Source organism: Aspergillus novofumigatus (genome assembly GCF_002847465.1).
Source record: "Aspergillus novofumigatus IBT 16806 chromosome Unknown P174scaffold_6, whole genome shotgun sequence".
NCBI classification, from domain to species: domain Eukaryota; kingdom Fungi; phylum Ascomycota; class Eurotiomycetes; order Eurotiales; family Aspergillaceae; genus Aspergillus; species Aspergillus novofumigatus.
In genome coordinates, this window is record NW_020194279.1 from 220,650 (window position 1) to 243,314 (window position 22,665).

A 22,665-nucleotide genomic window follows, 5' to 3' on the forward strand; every position below is an offset into this window, starting at 1 on the left:
CATACATAGTGCCTTCGCTCCCAGAGGAGGGGTTAGGCACATACAACCTCTTGGGTGAGATACGACTATACAGAATAATCCCATCCAAAACGAAGCATTACCACGGTAATTCTGACAGTTTCCGGGAAATAAGGTTTTCTGTGTTATGGATCATTGTCGGCAGACCCAGGTCCCGGCTTCCGGGGACTCCAATATCCTAAGCCCAGTCCATACTCTTGACATAAGCTTACGCTCGAGAGAGCCGGGTCGAGAGAACCTGACGGTGACCTCTACCCGACGACCTCGAAATGTTCTCGTATTAGAAATACAGAGAGCGTACTTTACTCAAGGTCCTCGATCAGTTAGTCGACCACCGTAGGCAAATTGCGGTCGAGCAAAAGACCTTTATCAACGGGATTTCGACAAGCCTGGTAGAAATAGCAGGCCCATATATATCAACTGGCTACTACGACTTATCGAAGCAGGTAGTCACAATTACTGGCATCAGAACTCTCGTGTCAAACTCTGTAGACGAACCCAGAGAGAGGCAGCAAACGAACACAAAGAGAGAGATTCAGTGAAATCGCATGGGGCACAGGCTATATTATGAGAATTTGTCTTGGCTATAGGAAATTTACACAGGCCCGGACACGCTCACCGTGAAAACTTATGCCATACTGTACCCTAGTTGGACCTAACAATATAAACTTAGACTGGGTTATCCCGCCAGGGCTAGGCACAAAACAGCAATCATCCAGGAAGGGAGAGACGACACAAACCGATAGCTATTTCTTGCAGTATGGTTTACTGATTCACACTGAACGTGTAGCTTCCTAAATTCTCCAGCTTTATATCTTCCCCGCCTCTCCTCTTGTCAGAGGTCTCTCCCGGTCCAAGCCATTCTCATATCTACCGCCTACCACTCGAAGAAGCTCATCGGCCCCACGACGTTTCTCACAAGCTCGATCCTTCTTCCGGGTTTATTCCCACCACTACCGGCAGCAACCAGAAAAGGCAGGAAATGATCGACATGGCCCTCAACATGTGAGACGTAGCTTGATGGTACCTTCCGCCAGTCTCTTAAAGCTTGGATTCTCTCGTCCCCGTCCGTAATCGATGCCACGGACACCAAATAGGCTTCGAAGTCGTCGGCTGCAGAAGGAATAGGCAGTCCCTCCATCATGGCCTTGATGGCGGTCCCGAAGTCATGGTATGACCCTCCGCTGCCTACAACGGCGTACCCAAGGTCTCGCAATTGCACCAGCGCCAGTCCAAGTTTCAAGTTCCTCTCCGTGGCCTCCTGCTCGTCGCTACCATTGAGGAGGGACAACTGGACAATGGGAATGTCGGCCTGAGGTCGCATGACCTTTAGCGGGACGAAAACTCCGTGGTCCAGTCCGCGCTTCTCATCAAGGACCGGCTTGAACCCGTGACTTCGGAGGTGTTGTGCCACGTCCGCCGCGAACTCTCGGTTTCCTGGCACTGCGTATTCTTCCTCGAAGACCCGCTGTGGGAGGACTAGGCCATCTGGTGGGTTGTCGTAGTCGAAGTAGAGTCGGAGGTGGGCGGAGGAGGTGAGGTGAGGCTCCTCCATCTCCCAGTGAGCAGATATGACGATGATGCCTTTGACGCCGTCGAGTTTACTGCCAAGCTTGCTGACAGACTGTCGCCAGGACTCCCAGCCCTCCTCGTAGAGTGGGAATGGGCCTGCTCCATGGCTGACAAACATAGAGGGGGCACGAAATGGCTTAGAGGCGTCCATGGCGTCAGGATGGACCTGGAGAAAAAGGGTACTAGACTAGAAGCAAACCGGTACTTAGGGGGTACCGTGAAACGTGATATGATGCTGGGAGCTTCGGTACCAAGGAACTCAACTCCGATACGCATCCTTGAGGAGGAAGTGGTCGTTTTTATACCTAAAAAGCTGGCCAGTATTGTCCATGGGCCCCGTCTCCGTGATCATAGAATTGTCGTTCGGATTGCGGCTATAATTAATTGTTTGCGGAGACTAGACCGCCACTAGCCCGGCGCTACTCCGCGAGTATACTAACTAATAGCAAGTCTTCGAGACACCATCCTCCCGAAAAGGAACCGGACTTATGTCCTTTCGACATTCGTATGTTGAACAAACAAACCATTCCTTACATGCAGATCTCTCTGTCTCGTAACATATTATTCAACGTATATCACACTCGAGCTGGCCACACAAATAACGGGCCGGCCATCACCGCACTGAATTCAACCGCCGAAGTCGAGAAAAAGCGCTTAAATTATGAGAAATAGCTGAGTAAGAGGAGATGGCCTCACTTATTATTTCTGCTTTGGAGGTGCGAGAAATTTGCAGTGTTCGCGAAGCAGCGTATATTTATAATATTCCTTGTTCAATCTACGATATTGACTTCGCGGCATTTTTATGCGCCCAGTAGCATCCGCCAATACTTATAAAATGACTTCAAATGGACGAAAATAACGCTTTTTGTTTTTTTTGTTTTTTCTTTTTTTCTTTTTATTTTTTGGATGGACGTCCAGCGGCTCCCCAACTATCCTATATCTGAGAAGTGGCAAAACACTCATACGAAGCGTGGCACCCCTAGATCGCAAACGGTCGGCTGATTCAACATCAGCTTCACAGGAACCCGACGTCAACTTCTAGAGCTCCTCCTGCTTTCTTATACCTGAGTTTATAGAAACACACGTCTTTGATTGAACTGAAAGATTGGCAGAAGCCCATACCTTACTCGGCCATCCCACTGTACCAGCAAAACCGCGATGGCGGCTGTCGATTGCTCCGACGTTGGGGTTAGCGGCCGCCGATAACAATTGTAATATGTTGTCAACCGAGATAATTGCGGGAGAGAATGGCCCCTGTTGTTAGAGACCTCCGCTCTCATCCTGGTCCAATGTGACGTGGTGCATAGAAGGTAGATGAACAATCGCTGCCGACTAGCCGTATTGAGTCCTGGCGGAATTACCTTCAGTACTACGTACCTCCTACCCGTCGGGGCTGAACTCGGAATATGTGGTTTAACTCCGAATACGTGGGTGAGTAATCTCGAATCGAAAGCTATGAGAGAGAATGTTCGGGGACCAGCCAGGTCCGTTCTGTCATTGTGAATGAATCCAACAGAGCCGAATGATAGAATAATGTCAAATCCGTCGAGCCACCCTTTTAACCCCGCAAAATATTACTTGAAAAGGGGGGGGGGGGGGGACTCTGGAGTCGTACACTAGGTTACTCCCATCAATGTCCACCAGATCCCGTCGTTGATCGTTCACGTACCAAATATTCAGGGCACATTCAGCACCTAAGTTGGGGCAAGGTGCCTTTGAGCTGTGATGGGATCTTAACCTCAATTGCTGGCCCAACTGTGAGAACAAAATGTATGATTGGAATTTTTAACATAACTAGTCAATTGTAACGGGTCTGTTATCAATATCATCCGGTCAATTTTCATCGTAACGTTTGCTGTGTTTCCCAAAGAGATTCTATAATGCCATAGTTCTCAGCCTGTGCTCTAATGCATTAGGAAGATATATGGGACGCCCAACGAGCAATATACATTTCATCAACATAACGTTATTTCGTGCGCACCTTATTTAGAAGGCCTAGAATTATAACACTCAGATCGTATATAGCTAGGGTACATATGCCTTTAGGGTTCCTTCGCTCGTTTGTTGGTAAATGGCTCATAGAAGCCCGTTAAACAGACCAATAGACAGGTGACGATGGATTTTCCCCTTCATAAAAAAAAAGGCCAGGACAGGCTGTTTCTGGACAGACGTATAAACCTCTCTGGAGATTGGCAGGACACGAAATGTAATAATATGCTAGAAGGCACGTGCCTTTATCGCCAGTAAGACTCAAAGTTTCCGATGATTTGGATATGGGGCTTCTGTAGTGACAATTATACGGCATAGAGGATGTTGCTGCTTTGATTCCAGAATTCCTCCCGTGGCCTTGAGTCAAAGTCTACCATCTTAAACCGCACACTGAGGAGGGGTATTTCTGATTACCTGAAGATAGGATTATCGGAAACTTTCCTTGTGACAATGGTTCATTAGAAAGAACCTTGTTGCCTCTCATGAGGAGCTCCACGAGCACGAAGACGTGATGCGGTTCTACCTGTGACCGTTGAGCTGTTGGGATTGGGGCTCAGGGAAACACAATATAAGCCACCCACCTATAACTTTCCATCTGTTGCTCGCTCTCTCCATTCCCTTTTGCAATGCTTGCACTTCATCTTCCATGTTACGGCCGTGCCACGATTGCAATAAAATTGCCATGGATGCCATCTTCTCGAACAAAACAACAGCCAGCACTGGTAGCCTCTCAATTTCGAGAATCTTAAAGACATGGTCCACTGTCATGAGTTCCCCAATAATACTTAGAGCCATTTCGAGAGCGGCTATTGAAGACTCCCGGACAGAGAGAGGGTCCCCTTGACGGTTGAAGGACACTAGCCTTTTCTCATGCAATTCAATGTGGGCCCTAGGTCGAAGTCAGTTGTCCAGATGGACGCAAAGTGCATGTATCAAGGCAAAGTCTCGCTCACATGAGGTATATCGCGACCACCATATACTGGTGATGCAGGGGTTGGCAATAGGCTAGACTGTTATGGATCTTTTGCTGGATGAGCATATCAAGCTTCCAGGATTCCTGATCCACAAGTGTTCCGGGGTGGACGGAAGGTTCTCTCGTCAGCTGTAGGACACATTCCACGAGATGCATGGCCTGGATAAATTCTCCGAAAGTGCCAGCAGCCATTAAATCCTCGCCAGGCACTGGTGGGACGGTTGATAGTGCAGACCTTGCCCATGCGTCGCGACAGCCGAATAAGGGCCCGCCTCTGGGGAGAGTGCCCCCCATCGGATCCCGAAGGAGGAGCATGCGAGCTAATTTCTCGTCGGAGAAATAGTTGAGTCTATCGAGGTAATAGAGAGCCCACCACGCTCGCTCCCGGTCTTCGCTGCCCTCATCAGTGGCTAAGCTCGTACGCTCAAAAGACTGACCAAGTCCCATGACATGTGCCAGGCCGGCACAAGCTGCAAGGCTGATATATGCATCAGAGGAGCCGCAATTGCCTTGTTCATAAACGGCGAGCAAGAGACCAGATTGGATAGTGAGTAGGCGGTCTGGACGGCGAGCTTGCAGAAGATAAAATAGAGACTTGCATTCTTCATACAGTACGGGTAAAACAGGTCGCAAAGAAGGAAGCGAGGTGGGCGGATTAACAAGCAGGATGTGGAGGAGAAAGGCTGCCAGCTCGGCCGAAGGATCCCCGCGCAACGACAAAGCTTTTCGTCGCAGAGTCTGCGGATGAGCTAATGGAATCCAGGGCTGAACGAACAGCAGAAAACATTCGACAATGTCTCCCAGATCAAGTGTCAATTTCTGAAGTGTATCGAAAAGATGTGCAGTCAGTAAATAGTCGAGATCGGTGTTGCGTACCCCGTTGGGTCCGGCGGCGTGGCATGGCTGAACGAGCAACTGGAAGATCTGGTTTGGACCAGGTAGATATTGATCAGAATAATTACAGGGGATATTTCGCCTTCAAAATATTAATAGACGTTGTCGATAGAGAGTAATCTGAGTCGGGGTGTATGCCTTACTCCACACACCAGCCACAAGCTGGCATGACCCGATCACATCGGCGCTTCCTTAATGAGCATGGCAAACACGCGTTTCGTGCTTCTTTTCTCGCCGGCATACCTCTGGGTTTGAAAATAGGCTGTTCTCGGCCCCAGATTGGGCCAGGATGATGCCTCGAGGGTTTAAAAGCAAGGCAAAGAGAACGTCATCAGTCCTGCTCACTAACCGGTGCCAGCCGAAGGGTGCGGAGGAGTGTTAATCCGGGGCCCACTTCTGAAGCATAGCTCGCTGAGAGGGGATTACGATTATTTGCACCGTGCTGCGCGTCTGTTTCAGGCAAACGCCAAAGACGTCCACTTTGTGCGCCTTTCCGTCGCACCTAGTGAGCCGTTGATAGTTCCAAGTGGCGAATTAGATTTTAACAACCTTTCAACATGTGGGCCTCCTCTAACGAAAGGGCCATTCACCTTGGGTGCTACTGTCCTGCCAGTCTTGTCTCGACTCTAACAGTGTTGTGTGTTGTGATTCGGAGGAAGATTGACCGTTCTTCTTCGTATCTGGAAACGTGAGAGACTAAATACAATATGTACATCAGATTGATTGGAAATCAGTCTGATTCAATACGGAATAAAATTCCGTATACGAGGCTCTATTGTTTACTTGATCGAGCCTCGATTCACAACATTCCTCCTCAGGATTGCCGTGCTTGCACGGTGATACTGCACTGGCGAGAATCGACTAGGCCTCCATAAAACCACTATAACCCTGCTCGGAAGAACAAGTGGAAAGAGCGGCCCTGTGCGGTTACAGTTCCTGTATTGGACCTTCAGCAATACTTGTCAGACCGATTAGCTGACGGGCGCTTGCGAATTTCTTAGGACCCAAATGATTGGTAAGGCCATCCGCAGCTTGCTGCTTGGTCGGGACATACTGAACGATGATCTCTCCAGCATCCAGTACAGATCGCTGGTAGTGAAACTCGACGTTGAAATGTTTGGTTCGTTTATGGAAACTCTTTGTTCCGAGACAAGACAATTGCCGATTGATTGTCCGCCGTAATATGGGTGACCGGTGACCGATACAGATTGGTTCCATTCAGAAAGATGCGCAGCCACTGTAGATGTAGAATGGCATTATATTGGCTGATGTACTCCGCATGAGTAGTGGACGTGGCGATTTCCCTCCGTTTCTTGGACGACCAGGAGATGGCTCCTCCCCCCGAGCTTAAGGACATACCCTGATGTAGATGATGCCCTGTCAGTCACGACCGATCCACCGAAATCAGCATCCGTATAGCCGATCAGGTCTCCTTTTCGATATGAGATGGAGACATTCTGGGATGCCTTTAGGTAGCGGAGCAGGTGCTACAGGGTAGATTGGTAATGTGATTGAGGCCGAGACACGAAACGACTCCGTGTCACGACCGCAAACGCAATACATGGTCGGGTTCTGATCATCAGACACATCAATGCACCAAGACGTGCCGGCTCTGTCAACGATTTGGCCATCTCGCCTGGTCATTTAAGGAACTGGTCCGCTGCAGATACTGTGCCGCCTCGCATGACCAACGCCACTGTTTCCCCAGGGTGAGGCCCCGTTGTTCAAACTGCAACGAAGAACATCCTACTGGAGATCGGAGGTCCCGAAAGCTCTTCAATCCGCGGTGTCTCCAGTGACCCTCATGACCTCTGGATGCTACAGTTGAACATCATGAAATCTGGGGCAGGAATGGAAACCCTCATAGATGACCACCAAACGACAAATCTCGACCTCCTCTTAATTCAGGAGCCCCCAATTTCCGCGTATCGCACCCACGTCAACCACAGCGCATGGCGGCTCTACCGCCCTACCCAGACAGAGGAAGCTAAGCGGTTTCGCAGTCTCCTTTAAGTGAATAAACGGATATCAACATCATCGCATCGCCAGATCCGCTGCAACCACCCAGATCTGGTAGCGGTCAAAATTTGGACCGCAGACGTCCAATACCTCATCTTCTCGATCTACATCCCGCCTGTCGCCATACTCCAACCAACCCACAAAAACACAGTGCCCAACAGATACGAGGAAATCCGGACGACTGCCGAGGAGCATTCGAATAGGACAGACAGAACGACGAAACTTATCCTAGCGGGTGACTTCAATTGCCATCATTCAGCATGGATCCACCAGCCGGTAGCTCCCAGCCGGTGGCTCCCAGCCTAATCGAACATGCAGACGAGCTCGTCAATCTCTTCCAGATGCATCGACTCCAGTGGTGCTTGCCAACGGGTACACCGACATATTAGGCTGTACAAAATCCAGGACAATCATCCACTATAGACCTCACCGTGACCGACGATCCTGCGAGACTTATCCGATGCCAACTATACCACGACAACTATAGGTCCGACCATCGTGGTACCCCTCTCAGAGCGGGCCCTACAACCTGGGCAAAACAAAACAACACATCCAAAGAGGATGTATTAGACCGGGCGAACTGGGAGAATATTAGTCAAGACATTCAGTCCCAGACGACACCCATACCTACAATTCTCACCACAGCAGACCTAGACCAAGCGGTGGAGAGGCTGATTAGATCAACAGTCACCCTGGCTCGCCATCGGGGGATCCACACGGGCCGTCGGCCCTACATCTGCCAGGAGCCTGTGTGCCAGCGATGGTAGACAACCCTGCGTCAAACTTGGGAACATCTCCCCACTGACCAGTAACCCTGCCAGCTTCTGCCGCAAAACAACCCTCACCAGACACCAGAATCGCCCTCCCCCCCGGAGCCATGGACTACAACCCGTCCGAAGACATATCCCCTGACCGGTCCTACCAGCCTTGCGCCACCGGTGTTCCCCATGGCCAGTCTCTGCTCTCCCAGCAGCCCTACTACCTGCCGACCTCCACCCCTATCACCCACGCGTTCTACTCGGCACAGCCCATTGTGGGACACAGCAGGCCAGCGCCAGTGGACCTGCAGCCGTACATACAGTTGGCGCAGCAACAGCCACTGGTCCGTTTGTCTCGCTAGAGTTTCAGCCGGCCTCTCACGCCGGCGTTCCGCCTGTCGACGGTCACGCGCATACGGTTACCCTTCTTCAGGACTTTCCGTATAAACAGCAGACACGCCTGTTAACCTGCCTAAGGGCACGGACTGGGAGTTTCTGAGAGTTAGCTGAGGATATTGAAGAAGGGCTGCGTCAAACACTGTCAACCTGTCTGACCGTCTGTCCGTCGGAAGTTCGTTGTACTAGGTGCCGCCTATGGTCGATCATTGCAACGAGGCTCGAAATTTACCTCCAGTTGTTCAAACCAAATATCGCAACGTAGATGGCCAAATATTCTTATCTAAAGTCCTGGTCAGTTAGTGACGCTGCCGCATTCTATCTGCATGTGTATAACATCCCACCGCCCTTCACCTATCAACCAGGGAAGCTCATGGTCAAATGGAACTTCGAAGACACAATTTAGCGGACGAAAATGTGGCTGAATTGCCGACATGTCGACCCCGAGAACATAGGCATTTGGATAAGCTTTCTCCATTTCGATCGCCCAGACTCCTGTCCCGAACCCCAGATCAAGGAAGCGACCGTTGAAGGTATGAGGGACGTGAATTACTCTGGCTGAGCACAGCGCAATTTTGAATAGAGCGTGCATGAAGTCAAGATGATCCTGTTCTATCTCATCGCAGAGTAGCATGTAGTTATCGATACTCTACCCTGGCTCTGATAGGCTAGCCCTTTTTCCTCGAGCGTTGTTCGCGTCTCGAAGCCGCTGCCTTTGGCTAGGAACTCTGCCCCCTTCTTGTTGTACATATATGAAACCAGAGGGCAGGTACCATTGGGCTCGAGGACAAGCTTGGGGAGCCGATTCTCATGGGATTCATTTCCAAGCCTACCTTGATCGGAATCGAACGCAGTCTCCATATTTGCCATTTTGACATAGGCTGCCCGTATAATACATGGTTAAAGCGTGTTCCCTCTTCGGGATGGAGTCAAGCTTTATCTCATCCGACCAATGTTCTGGATAGGGTGTACCACGTGTTGTGAATCGAGGCTCGATCAAGTAGACAATGCTTTGGGTTTTGGGGCCAGGACGGGTGAGTCGTCTATTCATATACAAATACCTAGCTGTTCCTAAGGCGGTTTACTTATTATTATCACACATTCTGTCGTGTCACTGACTCACTGTCATATACGGGTTACAAGACCTTGAATACTAGTGAAGTTTGCAAAAAAAGGCTATGGCTACAGGACAGGTTCTCATCACTAGGATCATGATGGAAGAGGTAAGTCAATTTGTTTTCTCTTACAGTATTACTGGGGAGTTTTGGATCGCCGTCTTATTACTCTGCGGAGCGTTCTCAAAAGCCGTAGTGGCGAAATCACGGACATACTGAAGACTCAGCAACCGCGAAATCGGAACTGACTACCATCGGAAGTGTGCTTGGTTGGGATTATTGAAGGAGACTGCCGATTCAAGCGACGATAGATACATGACAAAATGCATTTACGACGGCGTAGAAAACCCTTCAACATTCCTGTCCACTGGCACAAGGTCGGTTGCACTTATATACCTTCTGTCTACTTTCTCTCCATGTCTTTGTGGCTTGACGGTAACATTAATTTTTGTCCAGCATCACGACGAATACATCACAGTTGTGGAAGGTAGGATAACCGCCACACTGGACGGTAAGGATATGATCGTGAAGGCCGGTGATCCGCCTCTGATAATCCCTCGTCTGCATCATCTCCACGGCTTCCACGGCTTCCCGGGCGAGTCTTGTGTTTTCGAGGAGAGGAATCTGCCACCCGGTGATTGGAAAGTCCTGTAAGTCAGCATGTCACTGATACATCGGAGTATATCTACATATATAAAACTATTCGATCTTAATGCTTTCACGCTAACTCTAATAAGCCTCTTTTATGACCTGTTCAGAGGGGATGGCTACCCAGGCTTTCGGCATTTTTGGAGAAGTCTTTAGGACGGTAACGCATATCCCCATCTGACGCATTTGAACAGCAAAGTCTTTGACCAACTGGTACGTCATAATTATTCAGGTGTGGTTTCTGGCCACATGTTAACTTAGTTATTTGTTGATTCGCATGCAGTTGGTCTTGATTTTCGGAGTTATAGCGAAACTATTCTGTGACCCGGCGCCTAAGTCGTTCGACAAGGCCCAGTGAACCAGTTGAGCTTTACCTCTTCTTTCCACAAGAGGAAACTTGAGAACTGGCTTGTTTGTTCCTCGTAATACCAGCATGCACTATAAAGAAGCTTGTATTAATCGTGGGAGTACCTCAACTGTGTGGGTAAAGAAAAGAGAGGGGGTGGGGGAGACATTAAGGGGAAATACATGATCAGGTCACTAATGTGAATATTTCGAGGTCAGAAACATATAAGCTGGTGCAGATGAGGCAATGCCGTCTGCACTAATGTAATCTTTCCCGATGTTCCGGGGGGAGGGCGGGAGTGGGCGGGAGTGGGGTGAGTACCATGGGATTATACGGATTGTCTGTGGAAAGTCTTCCAAGGGGCCCTCAGTATTAATTTGCAACCTCTGGTAGAGCAGGGCTTTCCTTGACCCATGATAAAGAGTATGTCTACGCGTGGAAAAAGTTTACACCCCACTCTGCTCCCACAACCCTTCGGTGGAGGGAACTTGTCCGGGAGTCCTTGTCTGGTAGGATTACTGTTGTGGGTGACGCTAGAAAACTCCGCTGCCATCATGGTGCAATGGGAAGTGGTGCATAGAAGGGAAGGAGCAGTAAAGCAATTAAGACATGGATGGACCCTCTGCACTTCGTATATTATGTATATTATGCAGCTAAGGTCGGAGCTCCGTATTCCCATCACCGATGACCTTCCATGACTAATGCTAATAACGAGCGGCCGCCGGCGGCCGCGCCACTTGCGGCGAGTGATATCGTGGTTACGTGATTTGGCAAATTTTCAATGTTGAGCTTGCCCGTTGTATCAAATGCAGGGGGGACCAGAGCACGAAAGTTGCCAGAGATTGACTGGAGAATAGGGTAATCAGCTTACCAATCGGACCCGCAACAAGTAGTTGAGTAGTTAGCTGATTAACTAACTAGTTAATAATCTTGATTATGTGAAGGGCTGGGAGCAATCCAGATTCGGATTTCTGTCCCTGCAGGCCCTGTTTGCTTAAAAAGCTTCAGAGCAATGTGTATATGCTAGTGGTTTGTCAGTAACAAAGATCGTTATGAGTTTTCACGTATCAGCTGTTCCATAAGCAGAGGAGAATGGCTGGAGACAAAGTCCTCGTCCTCTGCGCTACAGGCCCTGCCGGGATTGTCCTGCTACGTGAGCTGCTGCACCGCAAACATCCAACAATTGCCTATGTCCGGACGCCATCCAAGATACCACAAGATTGAGTAGCCACTTTCTTCATGTGAGATATCTACCCGGCCTTGGAGTGCGAGTTCAGCTCGACTGACAAATAGGTTCCAAGGTTGTTCAGGGTACAATGGAGGATACTGCGTCGTTAAGCGAAGTGATTGCTAGAGCATATATCATTGTATCCCTCCTCGGCCCCAATGACATGCGGGGGCCTATGCCATATCCCGATTACTATTCGTCGATGTTTCCACTAATGCGGGAGCACAACGTCAAGCGCATCCTGGGCAGTACGTACTATATTGCCTTGCTTCAGGATATTCCTAGTATTCGACTTGGACAAATCACTCACATTATCCCTTGCAGTGTGCACTCCAGCCGTCGCTGATCCCAGAGACAATTTCAGCATGCTTGTCAATATCTTCATACAACGAATCGTTCAATTGCTCGCACCCAGTGCATATCAATGCATGCAAACCATTGCGCGGGTCTTCCGTGAAGAAGCTCAAGAGCTAGACTGGACTCTTTTCCGTATCACGGCCATACCTGGCAACGCTGATAATGAAAGCTGGGCAATGGACCGCGTACATTCCACCTATGTTGGCTACGTTGGGGACAAAGGCTGGAAGTACTGGACGAATCGGAGCGGACTCGCACGATGGCTGGTTGATACAGTGGAGCAAGGGCAATGAATGTGGATTGGGCAGCTTCCTGCTGTTAGTGACCTCACCACCACCCATTAAGTGAGGAATTCGGAGTAGGGGCCGGGGGCAATGAAACGGTCAAGTGGTCAATTATCGAAGCGACGTACGGATGATTGTTGTAACTGCTTTCTGCTGCTGATCAGGGCATGGAAACGATTTCATGGCGATTCCTTGCTCTTATCGTTCCACGTGTACCTATAGAGGGGCGGAAAACACAATTTCTCTCTAATTAAACATCCACCCGAGTGTGGCAGATTGCAGTCTGCATTTACTGCGGCTCCCGGCGCTCGGTTAGGTAAATACGACACCTGATGTCCGACTGCTATTTTTGGTTGTAATTCTCCATGGCGATGCAGACCTCGTTGCTCAAGTGAGTCGACAGGTTAATTCGGCCGTGAAGCAGTCGGAGCGTCACATACCCTTATTGAAGTTAAGCGGACGACCGCTATTCATTTGTGTAGCCCGACGATGGTTGAACAAGAGATCCATCGAACCGTTGTCTCCTCGCGGTGGCTAGAAAATCCAAAGTATTTGGGTTTCTTTCTCTCGCGGCCGGTGCGACTCCGGAATAGGGACGGTGGTAGGAATGTTTATTATACCTTAGTTGTACTTCACCTAATTCGCTTAACTAGGATGTGCATTGTTAGACGATCATACTCCGAACATATCGAATGTGAACTATAAAAGCGGACTTCGGAATACCGAGATGCTGATCAGAAATTGAAAGTCGAAGTGGCCAAAGGAAATGAATCCATTATACACTGCGATCTACTTCGGTCCTCCTGGTGAGAAGTTGAATCTTGACAGCAGATCGGGCTCACTCTCCTCATTCGATTGTAGTCCGGCTGTTACGAGGATCTAGACCATATCTAGTTGGGGAACTTGCGGTACGTCGATCCAGGTTTCACTCTCCTATATAAAATGCATATTCACCCTGAGGTCACGGTCTCCCTTCACTATCGCTTACCCTCCCGGATACAGAATCAGAACGCAGAACGCAGAACACAGATACCAGGATGCCCCGCGACAGTGTACGGCAGACTGACCTCCCTCTTTGAGCTGGACTGATATTGAAGCTTCCCTAGGCACAGAATGATATCAATGCGCCAAAAGAGTCGTTCACAGTTGATCGGGCGCCCTCTTTGGGTGACGTACACCCTGATGATCCGGATAGTAACGGAATGGATGAGACAAATGCGTTCACCGATCTTTCAATAGGTGTAGTGGGGTGGGATGGACCAGGCGATTCTCGGAACCCAAGGTCCTGCGCACTTAAGTTTGCTAGTTGTCGCTACCCTCGCTTATTGGAAATTACCAGGAATTTTGCGCCCTCGCGGAAATGGCTACTCTTATCCTTTGTGAGTAGCATTACGTTTCTAAGGTAAGTGGCCCTCGAAAGCAGTAATCAGACCTGGATCTGAACTGACTAGTATGTGCGAAAGTCCTTTAGCATCCTCTATCAACGCTCCCGGTGTTCCTCTGATGAACCAGGAGTTCCATAATACGCCGAGTATTCTCAGCTCTCTCGTCGTTAGCATCTTTGTCCTTGGCTTTTCGGTATGGTCAGCAATTGCCATGTTTACTCGTGACGCACTAATTCGCGGACTGGGCAGGTTGGGCCTCTTGTTTTATCCCCGTTAAGCGAAATAAACGGCCGTCAACCAGTGTTGAATGCTGCTAATATCTTCTTGACGGCATGGCAGATAGGCTGTGCTCTCACTCCGAGCGTGGGCGCATTGATTGGCTTTAGATTCCTGGCTAGAGTAGGCGGCTCAGCATGCCTAACAATTGGAGGAGGAATCATTTCTGATCTTTTCCCCATCGCTCAGCGCCGCCGTGCAAATGCGGTGTTTTCCATCGGGCCGCTGTTTGGGCCCGTGATTGGGCCAATCATCGGAGGTTTCATCGCTGAGCGTGCTGGCTGGAGATGGGTATACTGGGTTCTCCTCTGTGCCTGTGGTGTCGTTACTTTAGGCAATGTTGTCTTGAACTCAGAGACGAATCCAGTTGTCCTCATCCGCCGAAAGACTGAAAAGCTACGAAGAACTGAGTCGCCCGGAACTCCAGTGTGCCTACGACGTTAGTCGTCACCCACTCAAGGAAAGAAAATGCTCAGTATTGGTGCGGGGCATTTTCCGCCCTTTGCGGATGTTATTTGGGTAGCCCATTCTCTTGTTGCTTGCCGTCTATATGTCCTTCGTCTTTGGCATGCTATATCTTCTCTTCACGACCTTGACCTCTTTGTACGAGGGGGTGTATCATTGGCCGGTGGAGCCCTGTGGCCCAGCCTATCTTGGAATGGGGGGTGGGGTTTCTGCTCGGGCTCATTGTCGTTGCGAAAACGTCAGATGCGACAGTAGTCCGCCTCACGAAGGCCAACAACAACGTTTACGAGCCGGAGATGCGTCTGGCCAGCAGTGTCATTTTCGCTTTCTTGATACCAGTCAGTTTCTTCTGGTACGGCTGGACAGCGGATAAGCACGTACACTGGATTGCGCCACTAATCGGTCTGGCTCCTTTTGCGTTTGGAATGATGGGGATCTTCTTACCGATTCAGACATACTTCATTGATGTTGGCGGGGCATATGCGGCTTCAGCTGTGGCTGGTCTGACCACGCTTCGATGCCTATTTGGAGCCTTCCTGCCTCTTGCAGGACCAAGTATGTGCTCGACGTTGGGCCTAGGTTGGGGAAACTCACTGCTAGGGCTTTTGTCGCTCGGGCTGATCCCAGCACCAGCGCTCATTTACCGATATGGAGGGCTTGTCCGGAAGAAGTTTCCTATTACCTTGGGTTGAAGGACGAAAGCAAGTATGGCACTACTGTCCACAGTATTATTCAGAGCCGATAGAATATAGATCTTCCGCGTTGATAGGGTGGGAGGACACTAGTGAATATTAGAAGTTGAGTGTCACTTCCGTCAATAGTTATAAGACAAGGTGCTTATACACTGCTGGTTGTCGGAGCAGAAGGTGAGGCCTATACTCCTCTGCCCGCATCTGCATTACGTAATCCTCGCCCAGGGTGGGAGACCTAACGTATGATCAGATCATAGGAGTTGTTACACGCCAGGGGTATCTTGGCTGGCCCGCTAGGACGGCCAAGTTATGCATAATTAGGCTCCTCTTGCTTTAGGGCGGTCTGTTTCACTTCTTTGCAGTCAGAAAACTGGTCTCGTCCGCGCGATATTCCTCTCGGAATAGATTGCTTTAAAATCACAATGTCATCGCAGCAACGGCGCGGCCGTCAGCGGCCGCTCGTGTTTAGCACTACTTCTGTATAGGCATTGGTGATTGAAAGTTGGATTCGGACCTTAGCTGCACAATTTGAAAGCTACACAAGAAAAGCTATAGTCCGAAATAGCGTATAGTTGCTGTAAACCACGTAAGATGGCCTTCAGCCTGAAAAGAAAAAACTGTCGCCTGGTAGAATCGACTATGCTTGCTTCAAGACTTCAAGGAGGCGTCCTATAAAAATTGTCAGTCCTGATATGATTCTAAATAGAAGCTTTTATTACTTACCTGCCAGTCTCCATCGCCTACTTAAGAACTGAAGTATATCTATGAAAGTTTGTCGCTCCCGGAGTAAGTACGTATCGCTCCCCGCTGTATGTAATGATTTCATGGCGTCCAACACCAGGAAAAGGACTATCATGGGGAAAGGTAAAGGGATCACTGTATCTGAGGTATGCCGATCCAACTGGCTACTTGATATAGCCATCAGCAAACCGAGTAGCTCTAAGCTGGCCTGACGCCGTTGTTCGAGGTTTTCAACGACACCTTGGCTTGTCCTGTGCAGCCGGTAATAGGTGTGTATGCATAACTTCGCCCTGATGGACAAAGCCGGGTCATTTAGCCACACTGCAAAGTCTGTAAGAGCATACGAATCTTACGCGAAGGCTGTAGCAATGGCTCTGTGCCACAGAGGATCATTTTGGTGACCCGAACATTCAACCAATAGGCTTTGGAGCTCAGTTTCCAGGGTTTCGACCTGGCTCACTCGTGCATCGCCACACAAACTTGATATACCGGCAGTTGTATTAATGCATAGAGTCGTTTGTAGGCGGTCCAAAATATCACATGCATCCGCTTCGCACTTTAAGGGAACGTGGCTATGTTCTGAAGGAGTTCAGTTCGGCAAATTCAAACGCTATTACGTGAGGGTCAGACCTGCAACGTCAAACTTCAGAACCGGAGAATAGTCGTAGATTATAGGTTTCATGGACACCTTCAAAGTCATTTTGATATGTCTGGCATAATTCCATGGTATTAACGAACGAGGGTCCCACGAAACGCATGGCGCAAATGGAGTCCTACCTGTCAACAATGTAGATTCCAAGGAGAATATTCATCTTCTCCTCTAGATCGTTCGTCATTTCTGATGTCCGAGAAATATCGGATGCAGCTGAGTATAGTCCAATGGCATTTGCCATTCTGGCGCAAGTGCCAATTGTGAGATAAGCTTGATCTTCCATACATTGAGCATATTCGTACAGCGCAATCAATACCCCCGATTGAATCAGCTCGATGCACGGTTCCTTTAGTGATACAAATAAGGAGTGGGTGTATTTGCAGACCCGGTACAACTCTGGAGGAGATGACGTGCTGGAGGTAACGAAACTATCCGCCGCCGCCTCTGTTAGTAAAAGAATACTCGTAATGAAGATTAAGAAAGGGCCATTCCGTTCGAGCCTTTCGGATTCTTGGATTCGCCACTCGAGTCTTTCTCGGGACATAGCCGGCAGGTGGTCGTGTATTAAGTCGAGATATTTCTCGCCCACTGCCCGCACCGAGGTGCCTCTATCCTCTAGAGTCTTGGACAGATTCATTGCTACGATAAGCCCCAAGTAAGACGGCTGAAGCAGACCGGGTTTCAACTGCCAATTTGATCCGTTGGTTTCATTTGTCTCGATGTTTAGGTGAGAGGGTTGGTCAGGATCCCCAGAAGGTCGCTCCGCCTCGGACGCAAGAACCCGTGACTCGAGCCTCTCCAGCCTGTCGAAGATGGCTTGGAGTTGAGCAGTGAAATCTTTTGTTCCCGTTTCCGCTGCATCATCATATGTGCAAGGGAGGCAAAGCCTAGATATGATCAGTTTCGTGGAAATGCCTCCTTAGAAACCGGGCGGTGACAAATACCTGGAACAGCGATTGCAGGTAGGTAGAGTCTTGTCACACTTCTTCTTGCTAGATTTGCATTGGACGCATATTCGGGATGCAAATTGGCCCACTGCATGATTATCAGAGCTGAAACTCGTGGCCATAATGGAGGGGTGGGACGAATGGTAACTGACTAAGTGGACAAGAACACCTAGTTAACGGTACGAAAGCAACTTTTGGGACCCTAAAGTTCCCACGTGACCCGTACCATCTCTCACGTGATGGCCGTTTGGCGCGGCAAACGAAGGTGTAGTGGATATGTGGTTCAATCAATGGAAACATCCGAAGATGGCCTGAATGCCTGAAGCCCTTACCTGGCAATTTATGTGTGGGTGGATGGCTAATACAGAGCAATGCCGAAGTTCAGATAGTCCACCGAGTCGCTTGCCATACTACACTTAGGCCGTTTGCATCTTTATCAAACTTTCTCTCCTCACAATCGTAGTGCCTGGAGATCTCCTGCCAGGCAGATTATTCGTCTGAAGTCATCTTATTAATAGGCTTCGCTGGCTGCGGCATGATTAGTTCTACCAGCTTCTCAATGGCGATCATCTGTTCATCTGGATCAATGTATTTCCAGACCTGTTTCTGCTCAGTGAGCATTTAAATGTATCCAATCCATGCCCACCAATCGTCTGGCCAATCCAGAATGATTGGGACCCTCTGAGTGGGCACGGAATCAGTGGTGATCAAATAGTCTGGCATATCAGCTTGCTGGGGCGCTGAGATACCTGTTGCAAATGGCTTCACTCCCTTCCAAAGCAGTCAAGGCCTTGGAATGGGGTAGGCGTTGCCTCATAGGTGTAGTATCTGATAGCAGTCAATCAAACTGGGCTCATAACTGTCAACCGATCCCCATTGATAGCGAATCTATGGTAATCGCTAGTAAACAGTATGATTCGGGATGAATGAAGGTCTGATTTCTGGCAATCTAGATATCTAACTAACTACTTATAATCGACTAACTGAAAACTCTGTAAAATCTTCTCAATTCGGCGAGTTGAATCCATGCTAGCATCCAGCGATGTGATTGGCCCAGCCAGAATTCAGCTAAATATCGATATCCGATACTCTCCGGATTCGATAGCGGTAAGATATGGCTGACAGAACAATAAACACAACACATGATGGAACACACAAGAAATCATCTCTTTTCATCTAGCGAATCTGACAGAAGCTCTAATGTCTACTTCATCGAGCCTCGTTCCACGACAAGTACTAATACCGTGTAAGTACTTATAAGGGGGTCGCTTTATATTTTATCGCAATGAGCAAGGTTGCGGTAAACAATACAATTGGATATCATTATACACACAGCTGCTAAACTGGCCTTTGGTGAAGGCTGTGGGCCAACATTGGATTCCTACTTGACACCCATGAGGCGCGTGGCTTGACTGATAAAGTAATCTTTTCCCTTCATCTTCCTGACAAACCAGCTCCATGGGACCCAACTGAAGAGCTGTCCCGTACCACCGGAACCACCAATGGGGACCATCATCATCAAGGAACCCTTTGTCTTATATTTTGCTCGCGCTCCGTGACCGACAACGTCAGCCTTAATATTGGATGTGACAACCGGGATTTGTTTTGGGATTTTCGACGCCAGCCGGTCTGCGTGAGCCGTAATGTCTCCTATGGCGTAGATATAGCGATCAGGATCACCGGTGCCGCCTATCACTCGAAATTCTGCGTCGACTTTAACCCATGCATCCTCAGTAAGGTATTCTGTAGGTATGAAGGAGTTATTTGGTAGGACGCCGGTAGTCGAGATGAACATGTCGCAGATGATCTCATGGCCATCGTCAAGAACAGCACTCCATTTCTTAGTCGAGTTATCCTGCATCGCACGTACTACCCTTCGTCAGTGAGCACTGATATATTGTTCTTCTGCAACAGGTCCTGTGCTGTCCTGCAGGCGGATTCCTTCAGCATGGGGAGAAGGCGGCTTGACTGGCTAACCAGAGTAATTTTGCCTCCAGTCCTACCCTGGAAGGCTTCCCAAAGCTCACCTGCAAACTCGACTCCAACGGGGCCACCACCGGCTATAAGTATGGTCTGTGCGTCTGCAATGTCTTCTTGTGCCTTTTGAACCATGAGCTCCATGTCGCCTGTGTTTGGTGGCTTGAAGGGCACCACCGCGCTTTCCCTGCCAAGTGCGGATGCGGTTGTACTGCCGGATGCGATAAGAAGGTTAGTCATAACGAAGAGGCCTGCCTGACTCTTCGATTGTAACTGCCTTGCCGGCTGCATCGACTGCGCCGACACGACATTCTATCAGCTCGAATGCACTCGAGTCGTATTTCTTGAAGGAGTCTTCGATACTCAAGAAGTACTGATCAGGTTTGAACGCGTTCGAGTCGGCAAATATGCGTGAAGCAGCAATGTTGAAAAACGCTTTCTTGGATGGGTTGACGAGGACGACCTTGATCGAGGGTAGATCCTTCAGCAGCGCCTGAGCCACACCTATCTCCCCAAAGGATCCTCCAACAGATGACAATTGCGGAAGGTGCAGTCATCTTGAGTACCGGTAGAAGGACGCTGTAAGATAGCACTTCCCGGACAGTCGGGGAAGGTCGTCGTCCTCACGTTGTCAGGCAAACGGCCTTTCTAGACAGGAGAGCAAATAGGACGGGCAGCGTAAATCAAGTGGATTGGGTTCTTGCAAGTTCGATTACCCACTATAATATATAAGTATCAAGAAATGGCGAGGTGGCGATTTGTATCTGATAGCCCTCAAAAAAGTCTGCGACGTACGGGCTTGGTCGAGCATTTTAGACTTGCATGCCCCTTGCCAAATTGACGGATTCCCGACCACGCGGGCCCTTCCCGCTCGCTGCCATAATCATGCCCACCCCACCGGCCGCGGGCTCGTCAGCAATGGCGGCCGCCAGAGTACCGGCGGCCGCTGGCTGGTACAGAAATCGCCAATCAAGAACGTCATTCTCGGGCCTATCTTTGTAATCTACTCATGGATTTATTAAAATATTCATGGTGAACCAATTGGAAGTAAAGCAATCGAGAACCCGTTCCACCGTGGTTCACTTGAATAGTTGGAAGCATTATCCTGATTATGAACTAATTGCCTCATCCAAGTTGGCGAAGCAGTGGCTTGGCTTGGGGATCCGGAAATTATAAATTACACTCTCCCTACCTGCCATGATATAATGGGATCAAGATATCCATCCCTTGAAACAAAGTGACTTAACGAAGACTTTATTCAATCAAAGGAACGAAATGGCCATTGTTGCTGTCTCTGGTGGAACCGGTAAAGTAGGCCGGGCGATTGTTGAAGCCTTGAAGAGCAAGACCAGCCATACAGTCTCTGTTTTGGCGAGAAGTGTACGTGACTCTTGCAATGTAATAGCTCTGTACACCAGCTGACCATCTGATCAGGCAAACGATCAGTTGTCTCAAACGCTGCGCGTCCCCATAATCCCGGTCGACTATTCGAATGTTGAGTCGCTGAGGAAGGTGTTGGAGGATAACAGAATAGACACGGTCATCTCCTCTGTTCCTATTTCCGATGCTTCGGCAACTGAATCTCAGCTCAACCTCATTGACGCAGCTATCAAATCACCAATCACCAAGCGTTTTATTCCTAGTGACTTCGGTATCATGTATAACGAAGCGTAAGTGTCATAACAGATTCGCTTTCTCGTTACCGCTGCTGACCCTGCACAGTCATGCCGCAGTATTTCCACCTATCAAGGGTAAAATACTGGCAGCGGAAAAGTTGAAGTCTTCCGATCTGGAGTACACCCTGATTTCAAACGGATTCTTCATGGACTATTATGGCCTTCCTAAAGTGAAGAGCTACCTGCAGCCTTTTGTCTTCGCTGTCGACATCGCAAACAATACTGCGGCCATTCCTGGATCTGGTAACACACCTGTGGCATTCACACACACATTCGATGTTGCCCAGTATGTGGCCGCCCTCGTTGGCGAGGACAAGTGGAATGAGAGAAGCATCATCATCGGCGATAAGTTAACTTGGAACGACTTTGTCTCTCTTGCTGAGGCTGCCAAAGGTTTGTTGCATATGCAGAGCTCTGCCTAGATTTTGACCCGTTCTGACATAGAACCTCTAGGTACCAAGTTTGACGTTAAATACGACAGCGAGGAGAAACTGAAGACTTTCCAAGTGACCGAACTTCCGTCGCATCCTCCAGTGTATCCTTTCCTTCCTAAGGAGCAGCTTCAATATATCTTGGCTGTATTCGGCCAATGGACTGAGGCAGGAGCCTTCAACCTGCCCGAGGAGGATACACTCAACAAACGCTTCCCGGAGATTAAACCCCGTCCTATGGCTGAACTGCTGCAGCAAGCTTGGAAAGCTTAGACCATTTAAGTTGGGAGATTGAAAAATGGATTACGTGTCTATGGAATTCAACAAACTCAACTTTGGCGAACAAAGAGATTGAGATTCACATCGATGAAAACCAAAAACACTACTCTGCGCTATATATGTACTGCAAAAGCAGTAAGTTGCCCGGCTATATCAAGACTACCTACGGTTGGCAAGCTTCTGACCACCTTAACGCTCCCTTGAGATTAATTAGCATAACTGAGACATCCTGCAGCTGTAGATCTAGTAAATTATTCTGATAATGCTTCGCCGATGATGACACCAGCGGTGCATGGTTAGCTATACGGCCAAATCCATACGTCGGTTAGCTAGATCCCGAAATTGTAAACACATCTACCAAATTCAGGGTATTTAAGAACCTATTACCAGCCAAATAACCGCTTTCCATGTGGCATTGGTCAAAGGGACTCTATAGGAGTTCTGTAGAGAAATGACCGGGTTTCGACGGGAAGATTCCACCCGGTATCAATATATATGATGAATACCCGGTCATCTCGACCCAACCATGTACATGTCTTTGCTGGGT

At 49.0% G+C, this 22,665-nt stretch overlaps 9 protein-coding genes across 9 annotated transcripts; 4 read left to right on the forward strand and 5 right to left on the reverse strand.

Moving 5' to 3' along the window:
- Positions 1–570: 570 nt before the first annotated feature.
- P174DRAFT_443411 (DODA-type extradiol aromatic ring-opening family dioxygenase) lies at positions 571–1,927 on the reverse strand. The gene has a single exon (XM_024827820.1). It carries the CDS (start codon positions 1,739–1,741, stop codon positions 896–898), a length of 846 nt encoding a protein of 281 aa, XP_024679986.1. The 5' UTR covers positions 1,742–1,927; the 3' UTR covers positions 571–895.
- A 2,171-nt stretch (positions 1,928–4,098) lies between these two features.
- Positions 4,099–5,687, reverse strand: P174DRAFT_432848 (uncharacterized protein; the record flags this gene model as incomplete). Its single annotated transcript, XM_024825776.1, has 3 exons — positions 4,099–4,468; positions 4,533–5,528; positions 5,599–5,687. The coding sequence occupies 3 exons, from the start codon at positions 5,685–5,687 to the stop codon at positions 4,099–4,101; spliced, it is 1,455 nt and encodes a 484-aa protein (XP_024679987.1).
- A 3,128-nt stretch (positions 5,688–8,815) lies between these two features.
- On the reverse strand, positions 8,816–9,256 carry P174DRAFT_373726 (uncharacterized protein; the record flags this gene model as incomplete). The annotated part of the gene is made up of 2 exons (XM_024822524.1): positions 8,816–8,902; positions 8,927–9,256. Coding segments are annotated over 2 exons (417 nt in total), but the record flags the coding sequence as incomplete, so codon positions are not given.
- Positions 9,257–10,057: 801 nt separating this feature from the next.
- P174DRAFT_452729 (cupin domain-containing protein) lies at positions 10,058–10,992 on the forward strand (the record flags this gene model as incomplete). The annotated part of the gene is made up of 4 exons (XM_024829104.1): positions 10,058–10,111; positions 10,191–10,384; positions 10,577–10,595; positions 10,666–10,992. The coding sequence occupies 4 exons, from the start codon at positions 10,058–10,060 to the stop codon at positions 10,738–10,740; spliced, it is 342 nt and encodes a 113-aa protein (XP_024679989.1). The 3' UTR covers positions 10,741–10,992.
- Positions 10,993–11,820: 828 nt separating this feature from the next.
- On the forward strand, positions 11,821–12,756 carry P174DRAFT_513910 (uncharacterized protein; the record flags this gene model as incomplete). The annotated part of the gene is made up of 3 exons (XM_024832031.1): positions 11,821–11,919; positions 12,030–12,204; positions 12,281–12,756. The coding sequence occupies 3 exons, from the start codon at positions 11,821–11,823 to the stop codon at positions 12,604–12,606; spliced, it is 600 nt and encodes a 199-aa protein (XP_024679990.1). The 3' UTR covers positions 12,607–12,756.
- A 1,043-nt stretch (positions 12,757–13,799) lies between these two features.
- On the forward strand, positions 13,800–15,415 carry P174DRAFT_461976 (MFS transporter; the record flags this gene model as incomplete). The annotated part of the gene is given in 6 exon segments (XM_024830071.1): positions 13,800–13,879; positions 13,937–13,999; positions 14,061–14,175; positions 14,232–14,684; positions 14,782–14,886; positions 14,906–15,415. The coding sequence occupies 6 exon segments, from the start codon at positions 13,800–13,802 to the stop codon at positions 15,413–15,415; spliced, it is 1,326 nt and encodes a 441-aa protein (XP_024679991.1).
- A 1,514-nt stretch (positions 15,416–16,929) lies between these two features.
- Positions 16,930–17,877, reverse strand: P174DRAFT_422566 (fungal specific transcription factor domain-containing protein; the record flags this gene model as incomplete). The annotated part of the gene is made up of 2 exons (XM_024825057.1): positions 16,930–17,695; positions 17,753–17,877. The coding sequence occupies 2 exons, from the start codon at positions 17,875–17,877 to the stop codon at positions 16,930–16,932; spliced, it is 891 nt and encodes a 296-aa protein (XP_024679992.1).
- A 1,259-nt stretch (positions 17,878–19,136) lies between these two features.
- On the reverse strand, positions 19,137–20,496 carry P174DRAFT_513911 (uncharacterized protein; the record flags this gene model as incomplete). The annotated part of the gene is made up of 4 exons (XM_024832032.1): positions 20,269–20,496; positions 19,993–20,240; positions 19,646–19,943; positions 19,137–19,610 (listed from the first exon to the last, which is right to left on the reverse strand). The coding sequence occupies exons 1-4, from the start codon at positions 20,287–20,289 to the stop codon at positions 19,137–19,139; spliced, it is 1,041 nt and encodes a 346-aa protein (XP_024679993.1). The 5' UTR covers positions 20,290–20,496.
- A 469-nt stretch (positions 20,497–20,965) lies between these two features.
- P174DRAFT_513912 (aromatic alcohol reductase) lies at positions 20,966–22,273 on the forward strand. The gene is made up of 4 exons (XM_024832033.1): positions 20,966–21,112; positions 21,167–21,402; positions 21,455–21,801; positions 21,862–22,273. Exons 1-4 carry the CDS (start codon positions 21,008–21,010, stop codon positions 22,110–22,112), a joined length of 939 nt encoding a protein of 312 aa, XP_024679994.1. The 5' UTR covers positions 20,966–21,007; the 3' UTR covers positions 22,113–22,273.
- Positions 22,274–22,665: the final 392 nt, after the last annotated feature.